The 25,564-nt window shown below is 38.8% G+C and overlaps 1 protein-coding gene across 4 annotated transcripts in view; it reads right to left on the bottom strand.

Annotated features, from left to right (window-relative positions):
* The window catches only part of ESF1 (ESF1 nucleolar pre-rRNA processing protein homolog), a 66,870-nt gene that overhangs the window by 2,157 nt on the left and 39,149 nt on the right, over nt 1-25,564 (bottom strand). For all 4 annotated transcript variants that reach the window (XM_010355257.2, XM_030915613.1, XM_010355258.2 and 1 more), the window contains 4 exons: nt 16,447-16,568; nt 11,356-11,443; nt 2,454-2,530; nt 848-994 (listed from right to left, as the gene is read on the bottom strand). In XM_010355257.2, coding sequence (XP_010353559.2) covers nt 848-994; nt 2,454-2,530; nt 11,356-11,443; nt 16,447-16,568 — 434 coding nt within the window. The remainder of the gene's footprint in view (nt 1-847; nt 995-2,453; nt 2,531-11,355; nt 11,444-16,446; nt 16,569-25,564) is intronic.

Below are 25,564 nucleotides of genomic sequence, written 5' to 3'. Positions count from 1 at the left end.
ATGGCTACCAAAATACAAGTCAACTATTGCACCTGGTGCTCAACCAAAGAAACAATGATTTCATCTACCCTGGGATGAACTGGCTGTGCTGGACTAAAAGACAGTAGCTTTGGCTCTACCATCAGTCTTTCTGAAGACATTTTCTTTTTTTTTGAGACAGGGTCTTGTTCTGTCGCCCAGGCTGGAGTGCAGTGGCACGATCATGGCTCACTGCAGGCTCAACCTCCTGGGCTCAAGCAATCCTCCCACCTCAGCCTTCTTAGTAGCTGGGACTATAGGTGTGCACCACTATACCTGGCTAATTTATTTACTTATTTTTTGAGACAGAGTCTCGCTCTGTCGCCTGGGCTGGAGTGCAGTGGCACGATCTCTGCTCACTGCAAGCTCCGCCACCTGGGTTCACGCCATTCTCCTGCCTCAGCCTCCTGAGTAGCTGGGTCTACAGGTGCCCGCCACCACGCCTGGCTAATTTTTTGTATTTTTAGTAGAGACAGGGTTTTACCGTTTTAGCCAGGATGGTCTTGATCTCCTGACCTCGTGATCCGCCCACCTTGGCCTCCCAAAGTGCTGGGATTACAGGAGTGAGCCACCACGCCTGGCCAGCTAATTTTTAAAAATTTTTCATAGAGATCAGGGACCCACTATGTTGCCTATAGTCTCACTCCTGGACTCAAGTGATCCTCATGCCTCAGCCTCCAAAAGTGTTGGGATTATAGGCATGAGACACTGCACCTGGCCCCTGAGACGTTTTCAAGGGTAACTTTGACTCTGCTCAATTTCTATCTGCAGAGCTGACTTTAGATGCAATTCCAGCTTTAAGAGACTAGTGCCTGGTGTCCATCGTTACCTCAAAGTCATCCTCTATTAATTCCTTCTTTTTCATGAGCTGCTTCTTCTTCTTTTTGCTCAGATTCTGGTGCTCCACAATCTTGTTGTAATTGAAGTGTTTCTTACTGTCCTCATCCTCATCCATCATAAGCAAAGCCATTTCAGCCTGTGGAGAGCAAAAAAAATTCACATGTACAACAGTGCTTTTTTTACCCCCCAAAAGGAGTATAGGGCACAAGATATCCCTTCTAGAATGGAAGGCTCAATCACTAAAACTCTGGGGTACCACCTGTCATCTGTGAACTGACTGTGGATTACCAAAACAAAGAGATCTTTATATAGCAATAAGGTAGAATCTCTGGAAGCAACATTACTGAGAGCAGGAGAGACAAAACCTTGTAGTTAAAAACCAGGCCCCATTTCACTTAGTGTGACTCATTAGTAGGCTGCAGGAACAAGAGTCCCCAAGTACCCTCAAATAAAAAGTTCTCATTTTCACTTGGTTCTTTTTGTGCAATGACACTAAATCTAGCAAATGGTTATTTTGTGATGCAAATTATACTTTCTAAATGTGTAACTTTATAACAAGTAGGTTTTTTGTTGTTGTTGCTGTTTGCTTTTTTTGGCCTTTACTATTTCGATACTGATACGGTTCTATGAAGGTAGGATCTTAGTATCTGTTTCTGAAATCTAGTAAATGTCTTTTACACTAAATGGGTATTTTCTACCAACCATGGGATTAAACAGGAACCCTAAAAAATCAAGTAAATAACCATATACACTAGTAAAAATACAGAGTATGCTCTCGACCTTTGTGGATCTTCCTATACTACCACTTTAGACTACCTTAATTTCCTTTCATCACTGGCACTTGTAGCTGGCTTTTCAGAGACATTTTCCACAAAAATTGATTTGCTTTGTTGCTATTTAGATAACTTTATGAGTACTGTTATATATGCAATGAATAGAGAATAGAAGATACATTAAGATGCAGAGTTTAGGTGGCCAGTCAGGCACACTTCTGGCAGCGACATGTGAACATCAGCCCTAGGAGCACTGCTGCCTTCAATTCCTGCCTCAGCAAAAGCACATATGACTCTGTGCCAAAATTATGTGTGACTCTGGACATAGTGGGTCACTGAAGCATAGGTTCACTGCATTTCCAAGAAAGAATGTAATTTTGTACGTTAAATATATGTATTCACAATACAAAAATCAGAAATTTGCATTTGGCAAACCATAACCACAAACTCTATTACAGGACAGACTCAGTTTGAATTAAAACTTATGGCAATATTACTTTGAGGTTTTAAGGGTATTTTCTGTCCCAGGTATAGTAAACGTTTTTAAAAGTGAGATAATTTCCTCCTAATTTGTAAAGGAAAATAAATACCCTTGAGTTTGAGGTAAATTTTAACTTTGTACGAGCTGGAGAAATTATGTTTGATAAAAACACACTGTATTTAGAAACTATGCTGCTAAAATATTTAATTAAGTCTCTCACAATTTAGTTATAAATGTCACTGCTAAAATAAGTTGTTTTTGAAAATTAGCGACATGTACAACTTCATTTAAATTGCGCCTATGCATTATCCCCTGAGCATGTAACAATAACCGCATTTTACCTTTTGTCTTTCTACTTCAGTTTCTTCTTCTGGAGATGTGCCATCTTTTGCAGATTTTACCGACTTTTTCTTTATACCTGGCACAACAAACCAACATAAGAGGGGAAAAATTACAGGACTATCAGCAACATTCTGTTTATGCTAGGAACAAAAATACAAGATATCTAGGAATAATCTTAATAAATGTGTTGAAACTAAAGGGAGAAAAAACATGTTACTGAAAGAAGACTGTGGGTATATGAATGGAATAAATACAATGCTTCTGCATGGAGTGACTGCATGTTATAAAGGAAGAATTTCTTTCAGAGTAATGTATTTCTTTGTAATACACATCCAAAGTAATACAGTTCCTGTGTGGAACATGAGACTTCTAGCCCAGGGTGACTACTGCACACTGTGTCTCCTTTCCTTGTACCCAAGCTATACTGCTGAGTGAACTGCCGTGAAGATGCGATGAAGAGAAACACCCAACACTGCCCTGCTGTGTTTCCTGGCCTGACTACCTATGACAGCCAAGTGTGACCCACTCAAGCCTTTTGAGTTTGACCGCCTAGAGAGCCTACGAAAATCCCCCACTGGGCACTGTGCCGCCCTCAGCAAGTGACCTTTGGAACAACATGACATCCTATGCCCCTAGATGTGATATAATATGAAAGATATAGCATTGTCCATGAAGTATGCTTGCCAAAACCGTTCAACATGAGTCTAATGGAACCACTCGTCTAACTTCCAGTTTATGGAAACTATATATAGGGGACCGAGTGGCAAGGAACAGATAAATCTAGAATATAAGACATTCCAAAAGATCACTAGCCTGGGTTCTTGAAAGGCAAATGTTATGGGAAGGGGAAGTGTATATGGTATCTTCTAGTTGAACTAAAAAGACTACTACTAAATATGACTATTATATAGTAATATCTTATATAAATATATTTTTATGATATGCCATAAAAGTATATGCATATAAAAACAAAATGGCAAAATGTTAACTGTGAAACACAGACGCTGTTCACTGTACTGTTCTCTCAATTTTTCTCAATGTATAAATTTTCATAATTAAAAACAAGAAATGGCCGGGCATAGTGACTCACACCTGTAATCCCAGTACTTTGGGAGGCCGAGGCAGGCAGATCACCTGAGGTCAGGAGTTTGAGACCAGCATGGCCAACATGGTGAAATTCTGTCTCTACTAATAAAACAAAAAAATTAGCCAGGCGTGGTGGCCAGCGCCTATAGTCCCAGCTACTAAGAAGGCTGAGGCAGGAGAATCGCTTGCATCTGGGAGACAGGGGTCACAGTCAGCAGAGATTGTGCCACCCGACTCCAGCCTAGGCAACAGAGCGAGACTCTGTCTCAATAAAAAAAAAAAAAGAAAGAAATGGTTGCTTCTATTATATCTATTGAAAGATATCCTATCTTTCACTTACAGAGATTTCATGTAAATGAAAATATTAACACAGAACAAAGAGAATTCACAGACAAATCGTCAATAAACAGAAGGAAATTATTTCACCTATCTCACAATTGTTAACTGAGCACTTATTATGTTGTGAGCACAGCTCCAGGTGCTGGTGATACAAGCCGTGAATAATAGGTTAAAATCTCTCATGCAGTATCCCTTCAAGTTGGGAAAGACAGAGGCAAAGCAGGACAAAAGGGTTGGAGACTGAATGGGGAGGCTGGTTTTGTTAGGGTAGTTAAGGAAGGCCTCTTCAAGAAGGTGACACACAAATAATGACCTGGATGAAGTGAGGAGGTGATATGTGAGAACACCTGAAGAAGGGTGTGGCAGGAGAAGGGAATGGTCAAGATGGTTGAAGAACTGCAGCTAATGGGATAACAGGATAAGCAAAACCTAAAGTCAAAAGAGGCTTTAGAAACTCCTCTGTGTGTATTAAGTCCCTGCTAATACTCTTGCACACCTGTCCAGTAGACATGCCCAGCTAAGAGAACATGCCAGCATAGAAGTGCTGCCAGGCTCACCTATCGGTGCTACCAAGACATTTGTTTTGCACTTCCAAGAAAAAATATTTATTGTATGCAGCCCTTCTCCCTAGAGAAAATGTTCCTCATCACTGGTCCTATCTGAAATTTTTTTCAGGGAATAATATATTAACCTTAAGAGTATAATCTTTCTCTGTCTTAATGGATGTGTATGTCCTTACGCATATAAATATCATCAAGGTTCCACTTGCTTAGGGTATGAACCCCCATTCCCTAAGTTTACCACTGCTCCTATGCTCTCAAGCCAAGAGCTCCTTTTGAAATGAATGGACAAATGACATATGCAAAATATTATTCTGTAGCAGGGAGAAAATTAGACTGTATATAATTAATACTTAAAGCAGACAAAGATCTTCACATACAGCTGTGGAAAACAATTTCAAAGAGCCCACAATAAACTATTTCAGATTTTATAAAAACCTGGTGAAGAGTCTTAAAAATAAACTTCAAAGGAGGACTGTAATAAGGGAGGAAAAAAATCCCCAAGATAGGGCTAAACATGATATCCAGTTTTAGCATGATGAAAATTTCTTTGCTAACAAAGAATTTACTAAGATGTTAGACTGAATTGTTTAGTCAAAAGATAAATAAGGCATACAGATCACTTCTGCACTGTTAACAAGATCAAATATTAAGAGGTCACATCTTTATTTTTTGAAACAACATTTTTTTCCTCCCTGGAAAATTTTCAGACTTAAGTTAGATGAATAGTACTAGGGAAATGAAAGTTTGCGTTCTAAAATATTATCTTTATTTTTCAGTGAATCTTTTGTCAAGTAAAAAACCACATCTCTAGCTGGGTATGGTGGCTCACACCTATAATCCCAGCACTTTGGAAGGCTGAAGCAAGGAAGATTGCTTGAAGCCAGGAGTTTGAGACCAGCCTGGGTAACAAAGCAAGACCCCGGCTCCACAATTTTTTTTTTTTTTTTAATTAGCCAGGCATGGTGGTGTGTGCCTGTAGTTCCAGCTACTTGGGAGGCTGAGGCAAGAGGATTACTTGAATCCAGGAGAGTTCGAGGTTGCAGTGAGCCATAATGGTACCACTGTGCACTCCACCCTGGGTGACAGAGCAAAACGCTGTCAAAAAAACAAAAACAGAAACAACAAAAAAACTACATCTCCTGGGACTGCTGCAAAAAAATACATATGGATTGATTCTATTTTTTTTTTTTTTTTTTTTTTTTGAGACGGAGTCTTGCTCTGTCGCCCAGGCTGGAGTGCAGTGGCTGGATCTCAGCTCACTGCAAGCTCCGCCTCCTGGGTTTACGCCATTTTCCTGCCTCAGCCTCCGGAGTAGCTGGGACTACAGGCGCCCGCCACCTCGCCCGGCTAGTTTTTTGTATTTTTTTTTAGTAGAGACGGGGTTTCATCATATTAGCCAGGATGGTCTCGATCTCCTGACCTCGTGATCCGCCCGCCTCGGCCTCCCAAAGTGCTGGGATTACAGGCTTGAGCCACCGCGCCTGGCCGGATTGATTCTATTAAGTCAATACTAACAAAGACTCCAAGTCAGACAATAGAGTTTTACAGTTAAATAAATCTAACCAATCCTTACTGAGGCTAGAATCCTTTTAGGCAAAAAATGTAACAGAATACATCCATGGAAAAAGATAGCGTGTAAAAAAAAATCCATCTGTAAAGGACATTTCATCTCCCGTTACTTATAATGTCGGAGAATTGTTCCCATAATAAACTTCTTCCAGAGGATTTAGTTGAGCAATTCATGTGAGAGAGAAGCTAAGAAAGTTCACTGGAGGGCAGATGGATGTGGTCTCAGTACCGACCAGATGAAGAGTGGTAAGCACCCTAGTGATTTACTCTTTTGTAGTAAGTTTCTGCATCACCTGCCCATAATCAGATGCAGTCTGTTAAGGAAAATCTCCCTCTAGGGTTAATAATATTTTGTATGCATATACATTCTGACACTGCTTTACAATGTTACATGTAGAATTACAAAAAATAAAGGAAGCCCACTAGGACTTAGATTCTACCAACTACCACTGGAAAACTAGCAGATTTTTCTAATATTTCATTTCATTTTCATCTCATTAATGTACTCATCCTAGATGTATATTTAAAAACTCTCATTTGACACCAAGTTTGCAATTTAGAAGGAAATCAAAGAAAAATTATAAAAGATCTCTAACATTCACCCTGGCACTTAATCTGAGCCAAACACCAGGTCTGGCATCAATGAACTCATTTCCTCCACATTTTGAAGGCATATAAGTTTAGCTCTATTTTGCCTACAGCAAAAATGTTATAAACGCACCCAAGTCATCTGGTTTACAATGTTTTCGTCCTGTTTAACTGCAGAACTTGAACTATATACTCAAACACTAGTGTGCGAAATTCATTATATCTTAACTATTTTTGAAAAGCAAGGTCTATATCCTTAGATAATGACTATATTTCACTTCCGAGGTACTAAAATCCAAAACTATTTTGACAAACTAATAATGAAGTAAATACTGTAGCAATAAATTAATATACCAACGTAGGTCATCTGAGTTTACTTCTACATTTTAAAAATTACAAACTGGTTGGGCACGGTGGCTCATGCCTGTAATCCCAGCACTTTTGGGAGGCCGAGGCGTGCGGATCACCTGAGGTCAGAAGTTCAAGACCAGCCTGGCTAACATGGTGAAACCCTGTCTCCACTAAAAATACAGAAATTAGCCGGGCACAGTGGCACACGCCTGTAGTCCCAGCTACTCGGGAGGCTGAGGCAGAAGAATCGCTTGTACCCAGGAGGCAGAGGTTGTGGTGAGCAGAGATCATGCCACCGCACTCCAGCCTGGGCGACACAGTGAGACTCCGTCTCAAAATAAATAAATAAATAAATAAATAAATAAATAAATAAATAAAATTTAAAAAAAAAAATAAATAAAAATTACAAACTGGTAAATTTTAAACCAAAGTCCAACTCTCTTTAAGAGTACCTACTATAGATCCTTATATCTGGAAGGCACACAAAAAACTTCCAACTTCTTTCTGACTCCCTGTGGGAATCCATTTGCCTAAGGTTATAAGCATGCTTCCACCTATCCTTAAAACCATCTGCCTGGATCGTGAGTAGAAAATGTTAACATTCAGTATATTCTTCTTTATATCTTCTGGATACTGTTAAGCACAAATTTAGTTTTTGCTGGGGAGGAAAAGGTTCAGAATTGAGTAAAAACTTCTCATTAACATCTACTCGAGCATATATACGATATGTATCTAACACATATTTAAAAAGTCCAGTTGTACCATAGGTAGTCAGATTAAAATGTAAAGTATGGGAAAACTGTATCAATCTCATTTATTTAAATATTTTGTAACATGCTGAAAGTCATATGGGAGGACTGGGTGATTCTGACACTCAATAATTGTTGACTGAATAACCACATACACAAATGGGGGCACACAGCTTTGTAATGTGCCTTTGAAAAGCCATGTCCAGCATGATTTAAAAGGGACATGCTCCTTTTGTGGCTCAGCTAGTTCTCTCTTTCTCTGCCTAGGCCTCCCATACCGCTGCTCTTGCCGCATGTTCTATGGTTTTGTATCTGGCCTGGCCTTCAGATTTATACGCCCCATCTCTCTCCATTTTCGGCTATCCAGACGGAAAAGTCTCCTTAAATTTGACAATTCATTTAATCAACTGCCTTAGGCAGTAACCTCCCGCACCCTGCCCCTCCAGTGATCTGTTTCTAGGTCCCTACCTTATCTGCTCATGCAGATTTATCTGTGGTTCTGCAAGTGAATGAACAAACAGTATAAATCCATAAACCAATCAGGTAAATCCCTCATCTTCCTGACACCAAATATACAGATTTACCTGCATTTATATTTACTTTTATTTGCCCCATTTTCTGTATCTTAGTAACTTCTTTTCTGTTGGAGCAATCCCAAGGGAAAGAAAACATGCCCTAAAAGTTCGTATCTTTAAAAAAAATACTTTCTCCTTACGTACATTCAGGTACGGCTCCATGTCTTTGCTCCCCTTCACAGTGCAACTTCCGAAAAAAGAATGCCCACCTTTCACCTCAAACTTTAACCCACACGAATCTACTGAAACCTCTATCACCTCACCAAGTGTCTGTGAGCCACTACATTAATACTGTTCCTCCTACTTCCCAGCCGCTCCTTCTCGGCTTCTTAAGCTTTTCCCATCCTTTCAAGTAGCACTTCCTCTAGTATGTCAGATTAACAGTGCCTCATGTAGACTTCACCTGACCTCAGGGCCCATCCTGCATCCTCTTCTCTTATCACTGCTCTCTACTCCCACTGCCACGGTTTGAAGTACTATTTATATGCTCCTGATCTTTAAGTGTGTATTTGTACTCTGATTTCTCTGCTCATCCCTCAGACTTATATCTCAATATCAACCAAACACCACCATTTGTATATCTAATTGACATCTCAAAGTGATTATGCCACAAATGTACCTATTTACTTTTCTTCCCACTTAAACTTATTGTTCCCACATTTCTTCCTAACTCAGTAAATGGAAGAACATTCTTCCATAGACTCAAACCAAAAATAGGAGTTATGCTAAATTTCTTCCTGATTTAGCACGTATACTTCCAAAATATATCTAGAGTTCTGTTCTCCGTCCAATTCCACGAGCGGCATGCCAGCTAAACAACCATCATCTTTTGTCTAGAGCTCGGCAAAAGTCTGGACTTGCAGCTCTCACCAGTCCTCAAACTGTTCTCTTTACAGGCACCAGAGTAATATGTTAATCTATACCAGATCATGTCTCATCTTTGTTTAAAGACTGTTCGGGCTTTCCACTATCAGTAAAGTAAAATCTCAATTTGTTGTCAGGACAACAAAGCCCTACAGGGGTAGTTTCCACTGAGTCTCCAGCCTGTCCTCACACCAATTCCCTCTCCGACAATGCTCCAGCCACACTGACGTCTTTCAATTCTTAACACCACACAGTGCACAGTTTCTCACCTTGGAGTCTTTCTAACCACTCTCCCCTCATTTGCAATGCTCTTCTCCCAGCTCTTCATGCCTGACTCCTCATTCCACAGGTCTCAGCTCTAATGTCATCATCTCAGAGAAGCCTTCTTTGCCTACCCAATGTAAACTTCCATATCTCCTACTTCTACCCAGTTATATCTTCTATTTCTTTCCTTTAAAACATTTACCATACCCTCATACTATTTATCTGTCTAACATGTCTTCCTTCAAACCAGACTCCATGAGGGATGCAATCCTGTTTGTATTATTACTACTGTATCTCTAGCCTAGCAGACAGCCTAGTACTTGGTAGGCAATCAAAATAGTTATTATAGAATGAATAAACAAACATGGCAAGGCACTAGCTTTTTGTCCTCAATTTTATGTAAAAAATTCTGGCTTTGCTGTTTTTCTTTTTCCAAACAAAACAAAACCCACCACAAAACACACACACACACAAAAGAAAAGCCCAAATAGAAACAATTACCTTCTGGGAACATTCTGAAATCAAAAGTAAATTAAAAGCAAGCAAATTTTATCTATACCTTTTTTCTTTGGAACTTCTGATAATAACTTTAGAGAAAGTTTACTCTCAATGTAAATGAGCTGATTCCAAGAAACTGGCTACCCCAAGCCATCAAACCATTTAACTTACTCTTTGAATCCTATTCTGAGTTCTGCAATTTTGACCAGACTTCACATGCCAAAAGAAACATTTTGGATAGAGAACAAGGAAACTATAATGCTTAGCATTTCTCCATTATAAAGCTGGTTTCCTGAAACCAGAGGATAAGGCTAAAATCCATCATCTAGAAATGACCACTCAGGCATGATAAAAAGCAGAATATGCTAAGTTTCCACTTCTCTGTCCAATTCCCAAGAATCTCATATTCTATAATACACTTTATTTATCTTAATCTCCTTCTCATCAATAAAATGTCAGTACTAAAAAGCTATAACAATCAGGAAATAATTTTGAGCAATTCTGACTTTCCTGTTGAGAACTATTCTGGCCCACTAGTCACAAGTGTAAAAGAAACAGGGAAATTTCATAAAATCCTTCTCTTTACAATGCCAGCTTGGAGCTGCTCCAGGAGCAAGCCTTTTGGGGTTCTTGTGTGTGGTATAATGATCAGGGGAAGGCAAAATGCATGAGAACAAATGGTAAGTGCTTACAGTGATTTCTGTACTGACTTATCAAGTATGGCCTGAACCTTACCAAACACATTTACACATACACATTTCCTCCACATAATGGAGGAAAGAAAGAATGAGTAGTGCATATGAGGTGCAAACAAGGCTCCCTGGATATAGGAAATCAGATACCAGATAATTTAGGGATTCAAGGAAAAAGAGTAAGGAAAGTTGGCTTTTTAACTATAATTAAGCATAATGAGTACAAAAGGGATAAAATGAAACATAGATGCTTTTGTATATTTCACCAGAAAAAGCTTTTATACGAAATTTCATGCATAAATTTAAAAAATTATACACATATCAACATGCACATATAAACAAATTCATTTCATACTTTTAATTCTTGATAGACTTTGCTGAGAGGGACCTAGAATGGATATGCTATTAAAAATCAGAGAATGCACACAAGAAAATAATTATTCCTCTTTCTATTTCCTCTCTTTCTTTTACAGAGTTGATCTGACTGGCAATAAGGATATTTCCCAGAAAGGAATCCCTAGTAAATTATTACCCACATTATCAAAAGCCTCCTATATTAAAATTATCCCTTATATGTAGAAGGGATGAGCTGGCCCTTCCCAATCAGATCAATGATTGTATGCCACAGGACAGACTTGCTTGTAAGTCACTAAATTGCACAAATACTAGCAATTTTAAAAGAATGATTAGTTTATATTGCTTCCATGCACCTCATCTTTTTCTTTAGATTCTAATTGAAAACTACAGATATGAGCTGGCTTACCTATTTTTTTAACTTCTTCAGCAAAGTATGGGTCATTCAAATCAACATCAGAGGGAAGTTCCTCCTCACTGGCCTCTTCAGCAAGAGCCTTAAAGTTGAATATAAAAATACAAAATTTCATTATTATAAGAAGTATAATAAATGTATACCAAGAAAAACTGTATGCATTTCTTTTAAACCAAGTAGTTCAATCTAAAAGTAAACCAGTGGCCAAGCGTGGTGGCTCATGCCTGTAATCTCAGCACTTCGGGAGGCCAAAACGGGTGGATCACAAGGTCAGGAGTTCGAGACCAGCCTGGCCAACACAGTGAAACCCCATCTCTACTAAAACTACAAAAAAATTAGCCAGGCATGGTGGTGCACACTTGTAGTCCCAGCTACTTGGGAGGGTGAGGCAGGAGAATCACTTGAACCCAGGAGGCGGAGGTTGTGGTGAGCCAAGATCATGCCACTGCACTCTAGCCTAAGCAACAGAGCGAGACTCCGTCTCAAAAAATAATAATAATAATAATAATAATAATAATAATAATAATAATAATAATAAAGTAAACCAGTTTTTAAATGGACCAGTTTATAAACAACTCCCACCTAAATTATTCTGTTTATTCAACAAATAATTACAGAGGCTAGACGCAGTGGCTCACGTCTGTAATCCCAGCACTTTGAGAAGCTGAGGTGAGCAGATCACTTGAAGTCAGGAGTTCAAGACCAGCCTGGCCAACAAGGTGAAACCCTGTCTCTACTAAAAATACAAAAGTTAGCCAGGCATGGTGGCGGGCACCTCTAATCCCAGCCACTTGGCAGGCGAGGCAGGAGAATCGCTTGAACCCAGGAGGTGGAGGTTGCAGTGAGCCAAGATGGTGCAACCACGCTCCAGCCTCGCAACAGAGCGAGACTCCGTCTCAAAACAAACAAACAAACAAACAAACAAACAAACAAATATAGAATACTTAATAAATGCAAGAAACCACGTAAGCCTTTTGGGAGAAATGGAAGTTATCAGATACATGGTTTCTGCTCTCAAAAATTTTACCATCTATTAAAGGAAATCAGACACATAAATACATAAATAGACAAATACATAAATAAAAATAATTCAAGATAGGAAGGGTTAGGAGAGACAAAGTGATGCAGACATTTGAAGGAGAAGATCTGAAGGAGAAGGATACTTTTAGATGAGTATCAGTGATGAGAGGTGGCCTTTTCTCTCATAAAACTGAAAAATGACAGTGACTGAATAACTTGAAATAGTGCATTGTGAATTATCTCTTAAATTACTAGTTACAACAATTTATTTGTTGGTTAATTAAAGAAAATAATTTTTATTATGAAAATTTAAAACAGACATAAAAGTTGTTTAGGACAACGTAATGAACCCTCTGTTCTCATCACCCAACTTTAACAATTATCTTGTTTTACCTATAAGCTACCCCTAAAAACTGTCAGGCTATTTTTAAGTAAGTCTGCTGGTTAAATTTTTCCTAATCTAATTTGAACAGACTCTTTACTAAATTAGCAAATTTAAATAAAGCAATCAAATCTATAAAATAAATAGAACATATGTGAACTAAGATCAGGCTAACCAGACTGAATTTATCTCTAGGAATCTAAAACATCTCTAGCCATTTAAACAAAAATATTTAGAATGCCATTATTGCTAAACATCCTGCATGCAAAAAGAACCACTCAAGCCCTAAAGAGTATTTATTTTGACATTAATGTACTTTTAAGAACAAGTGCTTCTGGCTTTTTTTTTTTGAGACAGAGTTTCACTCACATCGCCCAAGCTGGAGTGCAGTGGCGTGATCTCAGATCACTGCAACCTCTGACTCCCAGGTTCAAGTGATTCTCCTGCCTCAGCCTCCCAAGTAGCTGGGATTACAGGCATCTGCCACCACACCCGGCTAGTTTTCTGTATTTTAGTAAAGACGGGGTTTCACCATGTTGGGCAGGCTGGTCTCGAACTCCTGACCTTAGGTCTCAGTCTCCCAAAGTGCCGGGATTACAGGCGTGAGCCACCATGCCCAGCCAAGAACAAGTGCTTCTTCTTTTTTTTTTTTTTTTTTTTGAGATGGAGTCTCGCTCTATTGCCCAGGCTGGAGTGCAGTGGCACAACCTCGGCTCACTGCAAGCTCTACCTCCTGGGTTCACGTCATTCTCCTGCCTCAGCCTCCCGCGTAGCTGGGACCACAGGCGCCCGCCACCATGCCCAGCTAATTTTCTTGTATTTTTAGTAGAGACAGGGTTTCACTGTGTTAGCCAGGATGGTCTTGATCTCCTGACCTCGTGATCAGCACACCTTGGCCTCCCAAAGTGCTGGGTTTATAGGCATGAGCCACCGAGCCCAGCCAGAACAAGTGCTTCTAAGAATTTTTTTTTTTTTAACCAAACTACTATATGGATTCAGCAGTACCATATTTTTAATGAAGAATACTTGCTATGTATCTACTCACACATTTCTTTAACTGCTTTATAGATCTAAACAACAGCTAGATGAAAATACTAGATAACATGGCATATAACATGTATTCATTTCTTCAGTCATAATTTTTCAGTATCAAAATTGAAACCACTGAGGAACAAAGGGGCAAAAATATTTTTAACTTGAAGAAAATTCTTGAAACTCTTCTATATACAAAGAACCTGTGGAGTCGGAAAGGATCTGTTGGAGTCAAGTCCAGTACTGAGTATTGTAGGGTATAGAACACCCTGGACACTCAACAACATATTTTGAATGCTGCTGACAAACGAGTCCAGACTTAGCCCAAATGAACGGAAAAAATAAAAGCATAAGCTCGAAGCTCCCTGCAAATGAAAATCAAACAGAATACCTGCTACAATTCTCAGAGTGACTACTTTATTGACCCCATAAGGGCCCACTTGAGACATTTCCAGTAAACAGATAGCTTAACACTTGTGGAGTTATTTCATTTAAAAGATATTTTGCAGCCTACTGAGTTTGAAAAGGAGTTCTAGGGAAGAAGAGAGTTAGTCAGCACAACAATGGGAGCAGGGCTCTTACCCCATGTGGTGTTACATGTATATTGTTTTCATACATGGGTTCTGGCTCATAAGTTCCTTAGCCCTTGCTACAGTCCTTTGTGTTCGGTCTTAAGGGCAGGACTGTACTCTTCCCTCACCTTTCTGATTGTGTGTCTTAAGACCTTTCCCAGACAGAGTCCTGCCCTGTACTCTGTGGGAAAGGACTGCTGGCATAACGAAGCTTCCATAAAAAACCAAGAGAAATGAGTTCACAGAGCTTCTGGGTAGCCAGACACATGGAGGTTCCTGGAGGGTAGAGTGCCTACAGAGGCATGGAAGCTCCACACCCCTTCCTCCATACCTTATCCTATTTCCTTTGTATCCTTTGTAATATCCTTTATGATAAACCAGCAAATGTGTGTGTTTCCCTGAGGTCTGTGGCCACTCCAGCAAATTAACTGAACCTAAAGAGGGGGTCATGGGAACCCCAACTTAAAGCCAGTCAGCTGGAAATTCTGGATGTTCAGACTTCGGACTGGTGTCTGAAAGGGTGGACACAGTCTCGGGGACTGAGCCTCCAACCTATGGGATCTGAAACTATCTCCAGGTAGTGTTGGAATTGGAGGACACCCAGTTGGTGTCCACTGATTAGTGTGTGGAGAAATCTCCCTACCCATTTGGTCACAGAAGTCTTCTTCTGTGTTGACAGCTGTAATGTGAGAGCAGAAGAAAAACACAGTCTGAAAGAATTTTTCCCAAAACACCCAATTTCTCCATTTTACTATCCATTTCCACAAACACTGACTACAATAGAAGTATAAAAATTACTCCACTGCATCACTCAGCTTTCCATCTCTCTACCTTTACAGCACTAAAAGTCAAAGCTGTACCGAAAGCATTATAAGAGCACACGGTATAGAAACAGTATAGTAGAGAACAGAAGAAAGAACACTGGTCTGAGTAATTGTGGATTCTGGTCTCAGCTTGGCCACTGGTATGCTATGTAACCTCAGACTAATCAGCTAATTTTTTTTTCAACTGTAAAACAGGGTTGGACTAGAATTAATAATTTTAAGATTCCCCAAGTTGCAAACTTTTGTCTTTATCAGTGATAACACTCTAAGGCACACCACCACCAGAATGCTGCATTTCAGTGACAAGAGCATTTTTAGTGGCAAAAACCTAAGTGATCTGTGCTATTACTGAGGACTCTGGAAAACTCCGCAAAAGATGTTATTCCCTGAACAACGTGAGTCAAATCATATTGTCCACAGACACCATGTTAACACAGAGGAAACACTCTTTTTTTTTTTTTTTTTTGAGACAGAGTTTTGCCTTGTCGCCAAGGTTTGGGTGCAGTGGCGCGATCTTGGCTCACTGTAACCTCCACCTCCTGGGTTCAAGTGATTCGCCTGCTTCAGCCTCTCAAGTAGCTGGGATTACAGACGCGCGACACCACGCCCAGCTAATTTTTGTATTTTTAGTAGAGACGGAGTTTTGCCATATTGGCCAAGCTGGTCTCGAACTCCTGACCTCAGGTGATCCACCTGCCTTGGCTTCCCAAAGTGTAGGGATTACAAGCATGAGCCACCGCACCTGCCCAGGAAATACTCTTGATAAAGGAATTGAATGACAGTAAGGTGATAGATGAGGCATAAGATAATATTGCAAGGTGAAAATGCAGGTTGAGAGATGGAAAGTATGGCATAATTTCACTCATGTTAAAAACCTCTGTGTGCACATATCCTCAAGGAAAAAAAAGTCTGTATGTACCTCTTTTGCTCAGAAACACCGAACAGAATCATACTGCTTATATCTAGATATTAACTGAACTATGTGTTTTATGTAGGTGGCATGTAAATGTAAAATGTCAGAATGCAGCAGTTGAAGTGGCTCTGGACTGTGACCGGGCTTTGCATGCCATTAGGTGGCCATGCTGAAAATACTTAACTTACTGCATTCTCACTTTCCTCTTTCTTAAAATTGGGATGATGACAAGGCCTACTTCAGTAAGTGGTTACATTTTGAGATAATGGATCCCAAGCACCTGGTACCATCTGATACATGGTTGGTATTCAATAAACATTTGGTCAAAATTATCGCTGATACCTTCTGTTTCCTTTTCAGCCTTTTTTTCTCTTTCTTTTTCTCTAAAAATTGTTCCCAAGGGGTCAGTTTATCTTTTCCTTCCAATTTGTTCTTGACCATCTCTTCTGCACTTTCTTTAAGACCTGAGGAAAGAATCCAAATAGTTTAGCTTAAAATGTCTTATTGTCTGGCAATCACTTAAACATATAATTTATAAAGAAAAACATAATTTATGCATATTTAGTAGAGTAACAAAGATAACATGCAATGGTAAACATCTGTAATACCCCAATATCACACACTGACATAGGACCAACTTGTATAAAAGTTATTTCCTAATAACAAACAACAATAAACCTAACCAAACAAAATCAAAACAAACCACCAAACAAACCTAGCAATTTGATACATGATCAAGCAACTAAAGAAAAACACTGTATTTAGGCTCAGGCTTCATTTCTCTAAACTTTTTTGTTTTGAGATGCTAAGAAAACTTCTGAACTAATTCTTCTCAGGATACTAATTAATTTTTGTAGCAAAAGACAAGTGGTTTCTCTTGTCTTTAATTACCCCACGTGCTTCTGTCATCCAAGTGAAAGCCTGTGTTCTCTGCAAACTACTGGTTTTGAACAAAAATTGTTTAGTAAGGAATCCCTGTTGAACTATCCCATGAGTAAAGGATTCTCAATCTTTTCTCAAGCACTCCTGTGAGGCCACATAGAAAAGATCAAAAGGATCACCAAGTTCACATTCTATTTCATATGGTTTAGTTCTTTCAATGCTGCTACTTGCTCTTATATTTCATCTCAAAAAGTCTTTCTTCCTATAATCTGCTGTTCCCGATTCACGTTTCTAGGTATCTTATGCAATAACGAGAGGGGGTAAGAAGGTGGGAGAAAAAGCCCTAAGGCTGATCTATCAGTTTACAAAGACCCTCATTATTGCCAAAATAAAGGACATGTAAATACTGTGCTGTCCCCTTTGATAATAAAGATGTTTTTTTATTTTGTAGTAGTGTTTAGAGGACATACTTGGGTGGATCTTCAAATATTTAGATGACACAAAATTCATTAAAAAAAATGAGACGTGATCAATCCGGATCATCTTCTCAGACACATTCCAAATTCTAAGAAAGTAGAAACTATACTAAATATAATTCTCTTTGCTGATGAGTATATAGAGACTGAGAACATGTAGCAATTTGTCTAAGAACATGGAGGTAGGAAGCTGCACAGCTAAATTTTGAATTCCTGGTCATCCTCTCTACTATTATCAGATACATCTAAAATGCTAGTTCGACCTACAGAATGAAGAAATATATAGCCCAATAATAAAATCTAAAACTCTGGGCCTCTGGTTCCTTATCTGCAAAATGAATGGTTTAGATGAGAAGTATGCAACCCTTTCCTCCCACGTGCACTGATTTTTCCCCCTCAAAACATTTGGTAGAAGTAAAAATATATAAAACAACTAAAAGTAGTGCTTTTGGGCCTTGAGCTTCAAAGAGTTTCAAACAGCTGAAATAGATCTCTAAGACCTTCCTTGGTTTTTAACCCAACACTTAATCTCCAAATTTCTATAGCTTAGAAAAGTATTAATGTTAACCTACATGCACACCCAAGGTAACATAGATTTGTTTTTATGACATACTTGCTGTTAGGATCTCTAACTTACAGGATGCGAAATCAGAACGCAATTCTCAATTTAAAAATGTTTCTTATGAGAAAAACATAATTCACTTTAGTAAATAGTTTTCAGGAGAAATGTGTAATATAAAACCATGTTTAGATCTCTGATTCAAAAGATAAACAGCATCTAAGAAAAGTAAACTGGGATCTTCATTTGAGAGAAAGCAGCAAATTTTGATAAAACAAGTTGATTTCAAATAACAAAATAATTTATGTATTCTGCCTGTAGGTGAGCACACAATCAGTTCAGTCTAAAATTTTAAATGTACAGTAATATATCATTACATATGATGTTTAATAATCTTTGAAAGTATCCTACTATAATTTCCTCATGCATTAAGATTTTATTACTTCAAAATACTAAATTAATACAGAAATTCTTTCACCAAAAAAGTTATTTTTGGATTTTGATCCAAGCTCTTCTTCTAAATCACCATGATGCTAAGGAGTGTTCTGTGTTGTTGTCTCTTAGATGACTAGAGGACTGGGTTGATGTGTCTCAACCTTTTTTGGAGGCATGGGTAGCATGAGATTTTGATAAAAGTTATGGACTCTCTCTCTAGCACTGTACTGGAAAAACTTGCATACAATGTTCAGGGGGTTTATGATATCCAAAGATCATCTCTGTGTATGATCCAAGAGCTTAAGGTAAAGAACATTTATAGGAGCTGAACAGGTCTAGCCTGGGGGAAGATGAAAGTCCATTACCATAACTTTGAAGATTACCAGCACTGACATTTGTAGGTTCTACATCAGAAATTTTCTCATTTCAGCATTATTGTTATTTTGGACCAGATAATTCTTTGCTGTGACGGGCTATCCTGTACATTGGAAGTTATTCAGCAATATCTCTGGTTATCCACTAGATGCTAGTAGCCCCAGGTGTAACAATCAAAAATGTCTCCAGACATTGCCAAATATCCTCTTGGGGGGCAAAATTACCTCTAGTTAAGAATCACTGTTCTAGACAATGATTAAAAATCATTTCTAAAAAAAAGGGCTATGTCAATATTTGAACCACATAAGTGATGGTATCTTATTTGATGCTTGATTACATAATGTCTTCTTACTTTATAAGTTTCATCTGAGCAGTCCTTTGTTCTAACTAGACCAAAAGCAGCTTAAAGTCACCTTCTTTAGTATTCCATAATATTTAGCATAGTGCCAGACACACAGTAAATACTTAATAAACACTTAATTGATCTGTCTTAAAGGAGAGACTCTTATTTCAAGCCAACTGTTTGATCTTTCATGTTTGGAATATATTCTCTCCAACAGAAAATGAATCAAAACTGTAGGATCGAAATAAACGGTCTTCATCCCCAAGTGGTTCATGTGGTTAAAAACAAAAAAAGAAAAGGACTTATAGCTCTAAAATAATTCATGAAATGTTTATTCTTAGGAAATAATGTTTTTCTGGTACTTTGTTTACAACAATAAAGAAACAGTATCTTCGGTTTAATACAGTCTGTAATTTTTTTGCCTGGCTCTCACTTAATACACCCAAATAGTAGCATAAGAAACACATGGAAATGAATTCACACACCACCATGATAACTTAAAAAATGCTTTGTTCTTGTTGTCATCATGAGGTCATTTAAATCTCTTACCACAGATCACAGTTGTTTATGTTCTAAGTTCTTAAAAATATGCCCATCCCAGAAGCCTCTTGGCATAAGTACAAGAACATTCTTCAGAGACAGTTTTAGCCTCTGAGAGCAGCCACTATGTGACTGAAAAACAACTTCATTATAACTGTTTTTAGTTTTGCACAAATTTGTCAAAAAATTTTAAGTGCATATCCAAGGACTTCTGAATTAGTTAAAAATAACATCAATAATCCTACAAACAATGGGCAAAAATCTCTCTCAAAGTCAACCACAAACATAGATGACTCAATTATGACAATAACAATTTAAGCACAATCCATTGAGAATTATTCTGGCAGTTTGCATACATATAAAAATATTAAATATCCTTGCAAAACCCACAAAAATAACAGTATACATTCCTCCTACCTTATTCATTTGAAATATCTGAAAAGTCTTCAAAGGGCAGGAGATCAATAACTTAAAATAACTCCACTAGGTACTATAATTGGTTTTGGTCATAAAAACAAAATGTACATTTAAACATTTCCGATATAGGCTGAAACTAGCGCTCTTTATTTAAACCTGACTGTGTAACACTCAATTCCAAAAGTAGCTTTTGAAATCTAACCAGCCATCACTACTGCCACCAAAACTCCAAATTTGGAATCCACTTTGATTATAAGGCTTTTTTTTGAGACATAGTCTTGCTCTGTCACCCAGGCTGGAGTGCAATGGTGCAATCTTGGCTCATTGTAACCTCCACTTCCCAGGTTCAAGTGATTTTCCTGTCTTAGCCTCCCTAGTAGCTGGGATTATAGGTGCACAACACCACACCTGGCTAATTTCTTTTTGTATTTTTAGAAGAGATGGGGTTCACCATGTTGGCCAGGCTGGTCTTGAACTCCTGACCTCAGGTGATCCACCCACCTCGGCCTCCCAAAGTGCTGGGATTACAAGCATGAGCCACCACGCTTGGCTTTTTAGAGGTAAACCACTGGGCATGCCCTGAGGAACAATGTCATCAAAGGCACTCCTTCAAACTCTCCACTCCAATGGTTTGGGGAGAAGGAACGATACATTCACTCTCATAACAGGGGTCACAGGATATTTGGTCCAGAAAAGTAAACAGGATCTTTGTCAGGGCCATTTTTTCCTCCCTGGTAAAGTAGGGTGACTATGTGCATAAGATATCCTTAAAGCATATTGGATAAGCCAAGTGATCAATCTTTCAAATAAGACATGTGAAGATCTGAAGTGTTTTGAACTTGGTTCAGGATCTTACAATTTCTTGTATAAACTTCTGTAAATCCCTCTCTTCTAAACTTTTTTTTTTTTTTTTTTTTTTTTGGAGACAGGGTCTTGCTCTGTTGCCCAGGCTGGAATGCAGCAGTGCAATCACAGCTCACTGCAGCCTTGACCTCACAGGCTCAGGCAATCCTCCCACCTCAGACTCCTGAGTAGCAGGACCACAGGTGTACATCACCATACCCAGCTAATTTATTTTACTTTTTGTAGAGATGTAAGTCTCACTATGTTGCTCAGGCTAGTCTTGAACTCCTGGGCTCAAATTATCCTCCTGCCTCAGCCTCCGAAAGTGTTGGGATTACAGGCACGAGCCACCATGCCCAGGCTCTACTAAACTCTTACAGTACCATGGTCTTCTATTCTCTAGCACTTGTCACAGTTGCAATTATATATTTATTTGTGGAATTTAAAAAATTATTATTAATAGGTTGCAAGCTCCATGAGGGCAAAGGTCATATAGCCTGTTCTTCTCCTGACGGTAACTCTAGTGGCCAGTGAAAGGTGTGACATACAGCACACACCTTATAAACGTCTGCTGAATAAAAGAGCAAATAAAAATAAAAAAATGAGTCAAATTTGTTCCCAACCTTACAGTCTAGGAACAACAATGCATAAAATTAAAAAGTAAAATAACAACTAGCCTTGTGAACAATAGTAAATAGCATAAATGACCAATCAGCCAGAGCCAACAAATACTCTTTGGATGCACTTAACACTATGAGAATAGTGTTATATGGAAACAACACACACAGTCATAGGATAATAAGGATAAGGGTACAGGAAGCTGCTTAGAATAGGCGATTGCTTCTCATATAACCCTCAATTCTGTATCTTCCAAAACATTCAATGAAGTATCCATAAAAAATATGCCCAAGGTATGCGATGAATGAACACATGTTAATCCTTTTTTTTGTTGCTGATTGTCTAAAAGCTATTTAACTGGGCAGAAATTGCTTTACATTTGTCTTGAATTTGGGCTTATCATACTCTTCTTCCAAATCGTCTTTTACTCTCCCTTGAAATGATGTCTTCCATTTACAATCGTATTCAGTTTACTGTAAATCAAGCTGCCCCTTCTTAGAATCAAATATTCTTGAAAACTAACTTCAAATACAAAACAACATTTGGGCCTCATTAGGGAGCTATTGTTTCCTGTATTTGCCTGTACTTTATTTGTATGTTTTCTTTGCCTTTCGAGTAGTTTGTAATCACAATGTACACAATATCAAGCTATCCTAGTACTGACAAACTAAAATTCTGGCCAAGTCTGGCGAAGCCATTCTGCTAATTCATTTATGGCAAAGAAGACTGAAGAACTACTTGTTCTATTGTTATTTTTATACATGTTTACAGACAAGGTAGAAAATAAATGAAAACTTTTAAATGTAAAGAAACAAAAGGAATTTCTTGGAATCCAGTCACAGTAAGAAAGCTCAAACAGAAATATTAAACTAGATTAGATGCAAGGAGTTTCCCTTGGGGACAAACACTAATCTGCTATGGTCTTAGAGGGATCTTTGGTTGTAATGGATTGCTGGCCAAGAAGCCAAGACACAGAGTTTGAAGCCTGATCACGGTGGGAGGTCCCAGCAGAGACCACTACATTAAGCCAAGATGCTTAAGGGTGCTCTCAGTGGGTGATGTCTCTTCCCTTACAAATCAGAGAGAACACATGCCTGTTTGGGCTTTGGTTATGGGCAGAAAAAGGGAAGTAAAAATACATTTTTCCCCATAGAATTTATAACCACAAACCCCTGGGTTTGTGGCTGGAATTCACACTACTTGTGTGGCCCAAAATAATCCAATCCAAAAACTCAGCTTCAATTGGTGTTGGACTGGAAGTGCCCTTAGGAATCCGGCAAATATTTTTTAAAAGAAGTACTTTGACCCAGGCTTCTGCAATTCCCTTAGGTAAAGAAAGATTCAAGAACAATGAGATCACAATCAAACTTCACAGAAACAAATGATAAGAACCATAAAGACTATGAATATTGGAATTATCAGATACAGGATATAAATCAGCACTTTTAAAAAACAAAAGAGGAAATCAAAAGATCAGACTAACAAAAGGATAAGACTAGAAAAAAAAATAAACAGCACACCAGACAGAGGTAAAGAAAGAATTAATGAACTGAAAAACAAAAGTGAAGAAATTACCCAGATGTAGAGATTCAAAGGGATGGAAAATATGAGTTACCAGATTCAGAGTTAGAATGTACCACAGGTATCAAACAGGATTTCTAGAAGGAGAAAACAGAGAAGATTGGGAAAATGTAATACTTCAAGAGAAAATGGTGGAAAAGTTTTCAGAACTAATGAAAGATGATAATCTTCAGAATTCTGGGTATTTAATTTTAAGCAAGATTAAAACTAACAAGCAAAAAATGACCTACCTCAGAGTGCAACTCTAGAACACCTAAGACAATGAAAATATCTTAAAAGCCAGGTACCCAAGACAGAACTGTAGGGCAAGACCACATCTCTCCTGACAGGATTCACAAGTGGGCCCTGAGGGATTAAAATACTTGTTTTTTAGTCACACTGGCTTCCTGACTTGCACAGGAGTCAACAAGAAGTCTTGTGAGCTCACAGTAAAATTGCCCCTTCCCAGAAAGAGGCTAAGAGGGGGATTGGCTTGGTGCATCCAAGATAATACCCTTCCCTCCCTAATCCTCAATATTCACAGCCTCACTATCACAATCTGCCCCCAGAAATCATCCCACTAGGAATAATCTCTTTATGCCTTTTCTCCCTATTCATTTTGGTCACTGCAAAAAGCCCCTAATCATCATGTTCCCCCTAATATCCCATGTTCTCATCCTCAGAAGGTAACGATACATCCTTTCTTCTGCCCCATTCCCTGCCAACTCTCTACCACTAAATTCTGAAGAATTCACAGTACACCATCAGCAGAATCTCATTATATCTCTGAACATTTTCGTTATCTTGTTCTAACTGAAGCCTGGCTCTCTACCAAGGATACTGCATACTACAGTTCTTTCAATTGTTGCTGTTGGGTTGTATTTTAGCTTGTTTTCTTCACAGAACCCCCATACCCACTGGCCTAGAGGTGGGCTAGATGTGGTGGTCATCAATGTTCTTCATCCAGTTTTCTGAAGTGTGGTACTGGTGTAGGGATAGGCAGACCAACTGACCAGTAAAACACAGAGCCAAGCAACAAACCCACAGTTCTGAAACTCTGGTACGTGAGAGGTGACATGTCAGATTACTAGAGGAAAGGAGAGATTATTCCACAAATGGAACAAGATAAAAAAGGTTTTCTATATGGCACAAGATAAAATCAGTTCCCTACCTCATATTAAAAAAAAACAAAACAACTCTAGATGGATCAAGGACTTAAATGTCCCAAACCTTACATCTTTCAGTAAAAAATCAAAGGGAACACTCTTCTCATCTGGACAAAAAAGAGTTTCTCAGATAAAGCAGAAAATATTAACTATAAACGATAAATCTGACAATATTAAAATCAAGTATTCTTGTTCATTAGATGACAGAAGAAAGTGGGAGAAGAGAGGAATTACAAATTAGAAGATATTTGCTGTCTTATATAAGACAAAGGATCAGTATCAGAAGTAAATAAAGAGTTGCTAAAAGCCAACAGGAAAAGCACAAACAGTACAACAGAAAAATGGTCAAAAAACATCTACTAGTATTTCACAGAGAAGGAAACATGTATGTTCAGTCTCATTGGTGACAAGAGAAATGCAAATCAAATGCTGCTGGTGGAAATGTCAAGTAATATCACCACCCTCATAAAGTTCAACATTCATGGTTGGGCATGGTGGCTCATGCCTATAATCCCAGCACTTTGGGAGGCCAAGGCGGGTGGATTACCTAAGGTCAAGAGTTCAAGACCAGCCTGGCCAATGTGGCAAAACCCTGTCTCTACTAAAAATACAAAAAATTAGCTGGGCGTGGTGGCGGGCGCCTGTAATCCCAGCTATTTGGGAGGCTAAGACAAAAGAATTGCTTGAATCTGGGAGGCGGAGGTTGCAGTGAGCCAAGATCGTGCCATTGCACTCCAGCCTGGGCGACAGAGTGAGACTCTGTCTCAAAAAAAAAAAAAAAAAAAATTCAACATTCATACACCTTATGACTCAGCAATTATACTCCTACACAAATACCCAGAAAATCTTAAACCTGTACTAGGGGACATATATAGAAATGTTCCCAACAGCATGATTCATCATAGTAATACCTAAGAACAACTGAAATGTGACAGGAGAATGAACATATAAACTATAGTATAGAAGTTAAGTGGATGGGCCGGGTGTGGTGGCTCACACCTGTAATCCCAGCACTTTGGGAGGCCAAGGCGGGTGGATCACGAGGTCAGGAGATCAAGACCATCCTGGCTAACACGGTGAAACCCTGTCTCTACTAAAAATACAAAAAATTAGCCAGACATCGTGGCAGGCGCCTGTAGTCCCAGCTACGGGGGAGGTTGAGGCAGGAGAATGGTGTGAACCCGGGAGGCGGAGCTTGCAGTGAGCCGAGATCACGCCACTGCATTCCAGCCTGGGTGATGGAGCA

Source organism: Rhinopithecus roxellana, chromosome 13, assembly GCF_007565055.1.
Source record: "Rhinopithecus roxellana isolate Shanxi Qingling chromosome 13, ASM756505v1, whole genome shotgun sequence".
NCBI lineage: Eukaryota > Metazoa > Chordata > Mammalia > Primates > Cercopithecidae > Rhinopithecus > Rhinopithecus roxellana.
This window is presented reverse-complemented; position numbering and strand designations above follow the sequence as displayed.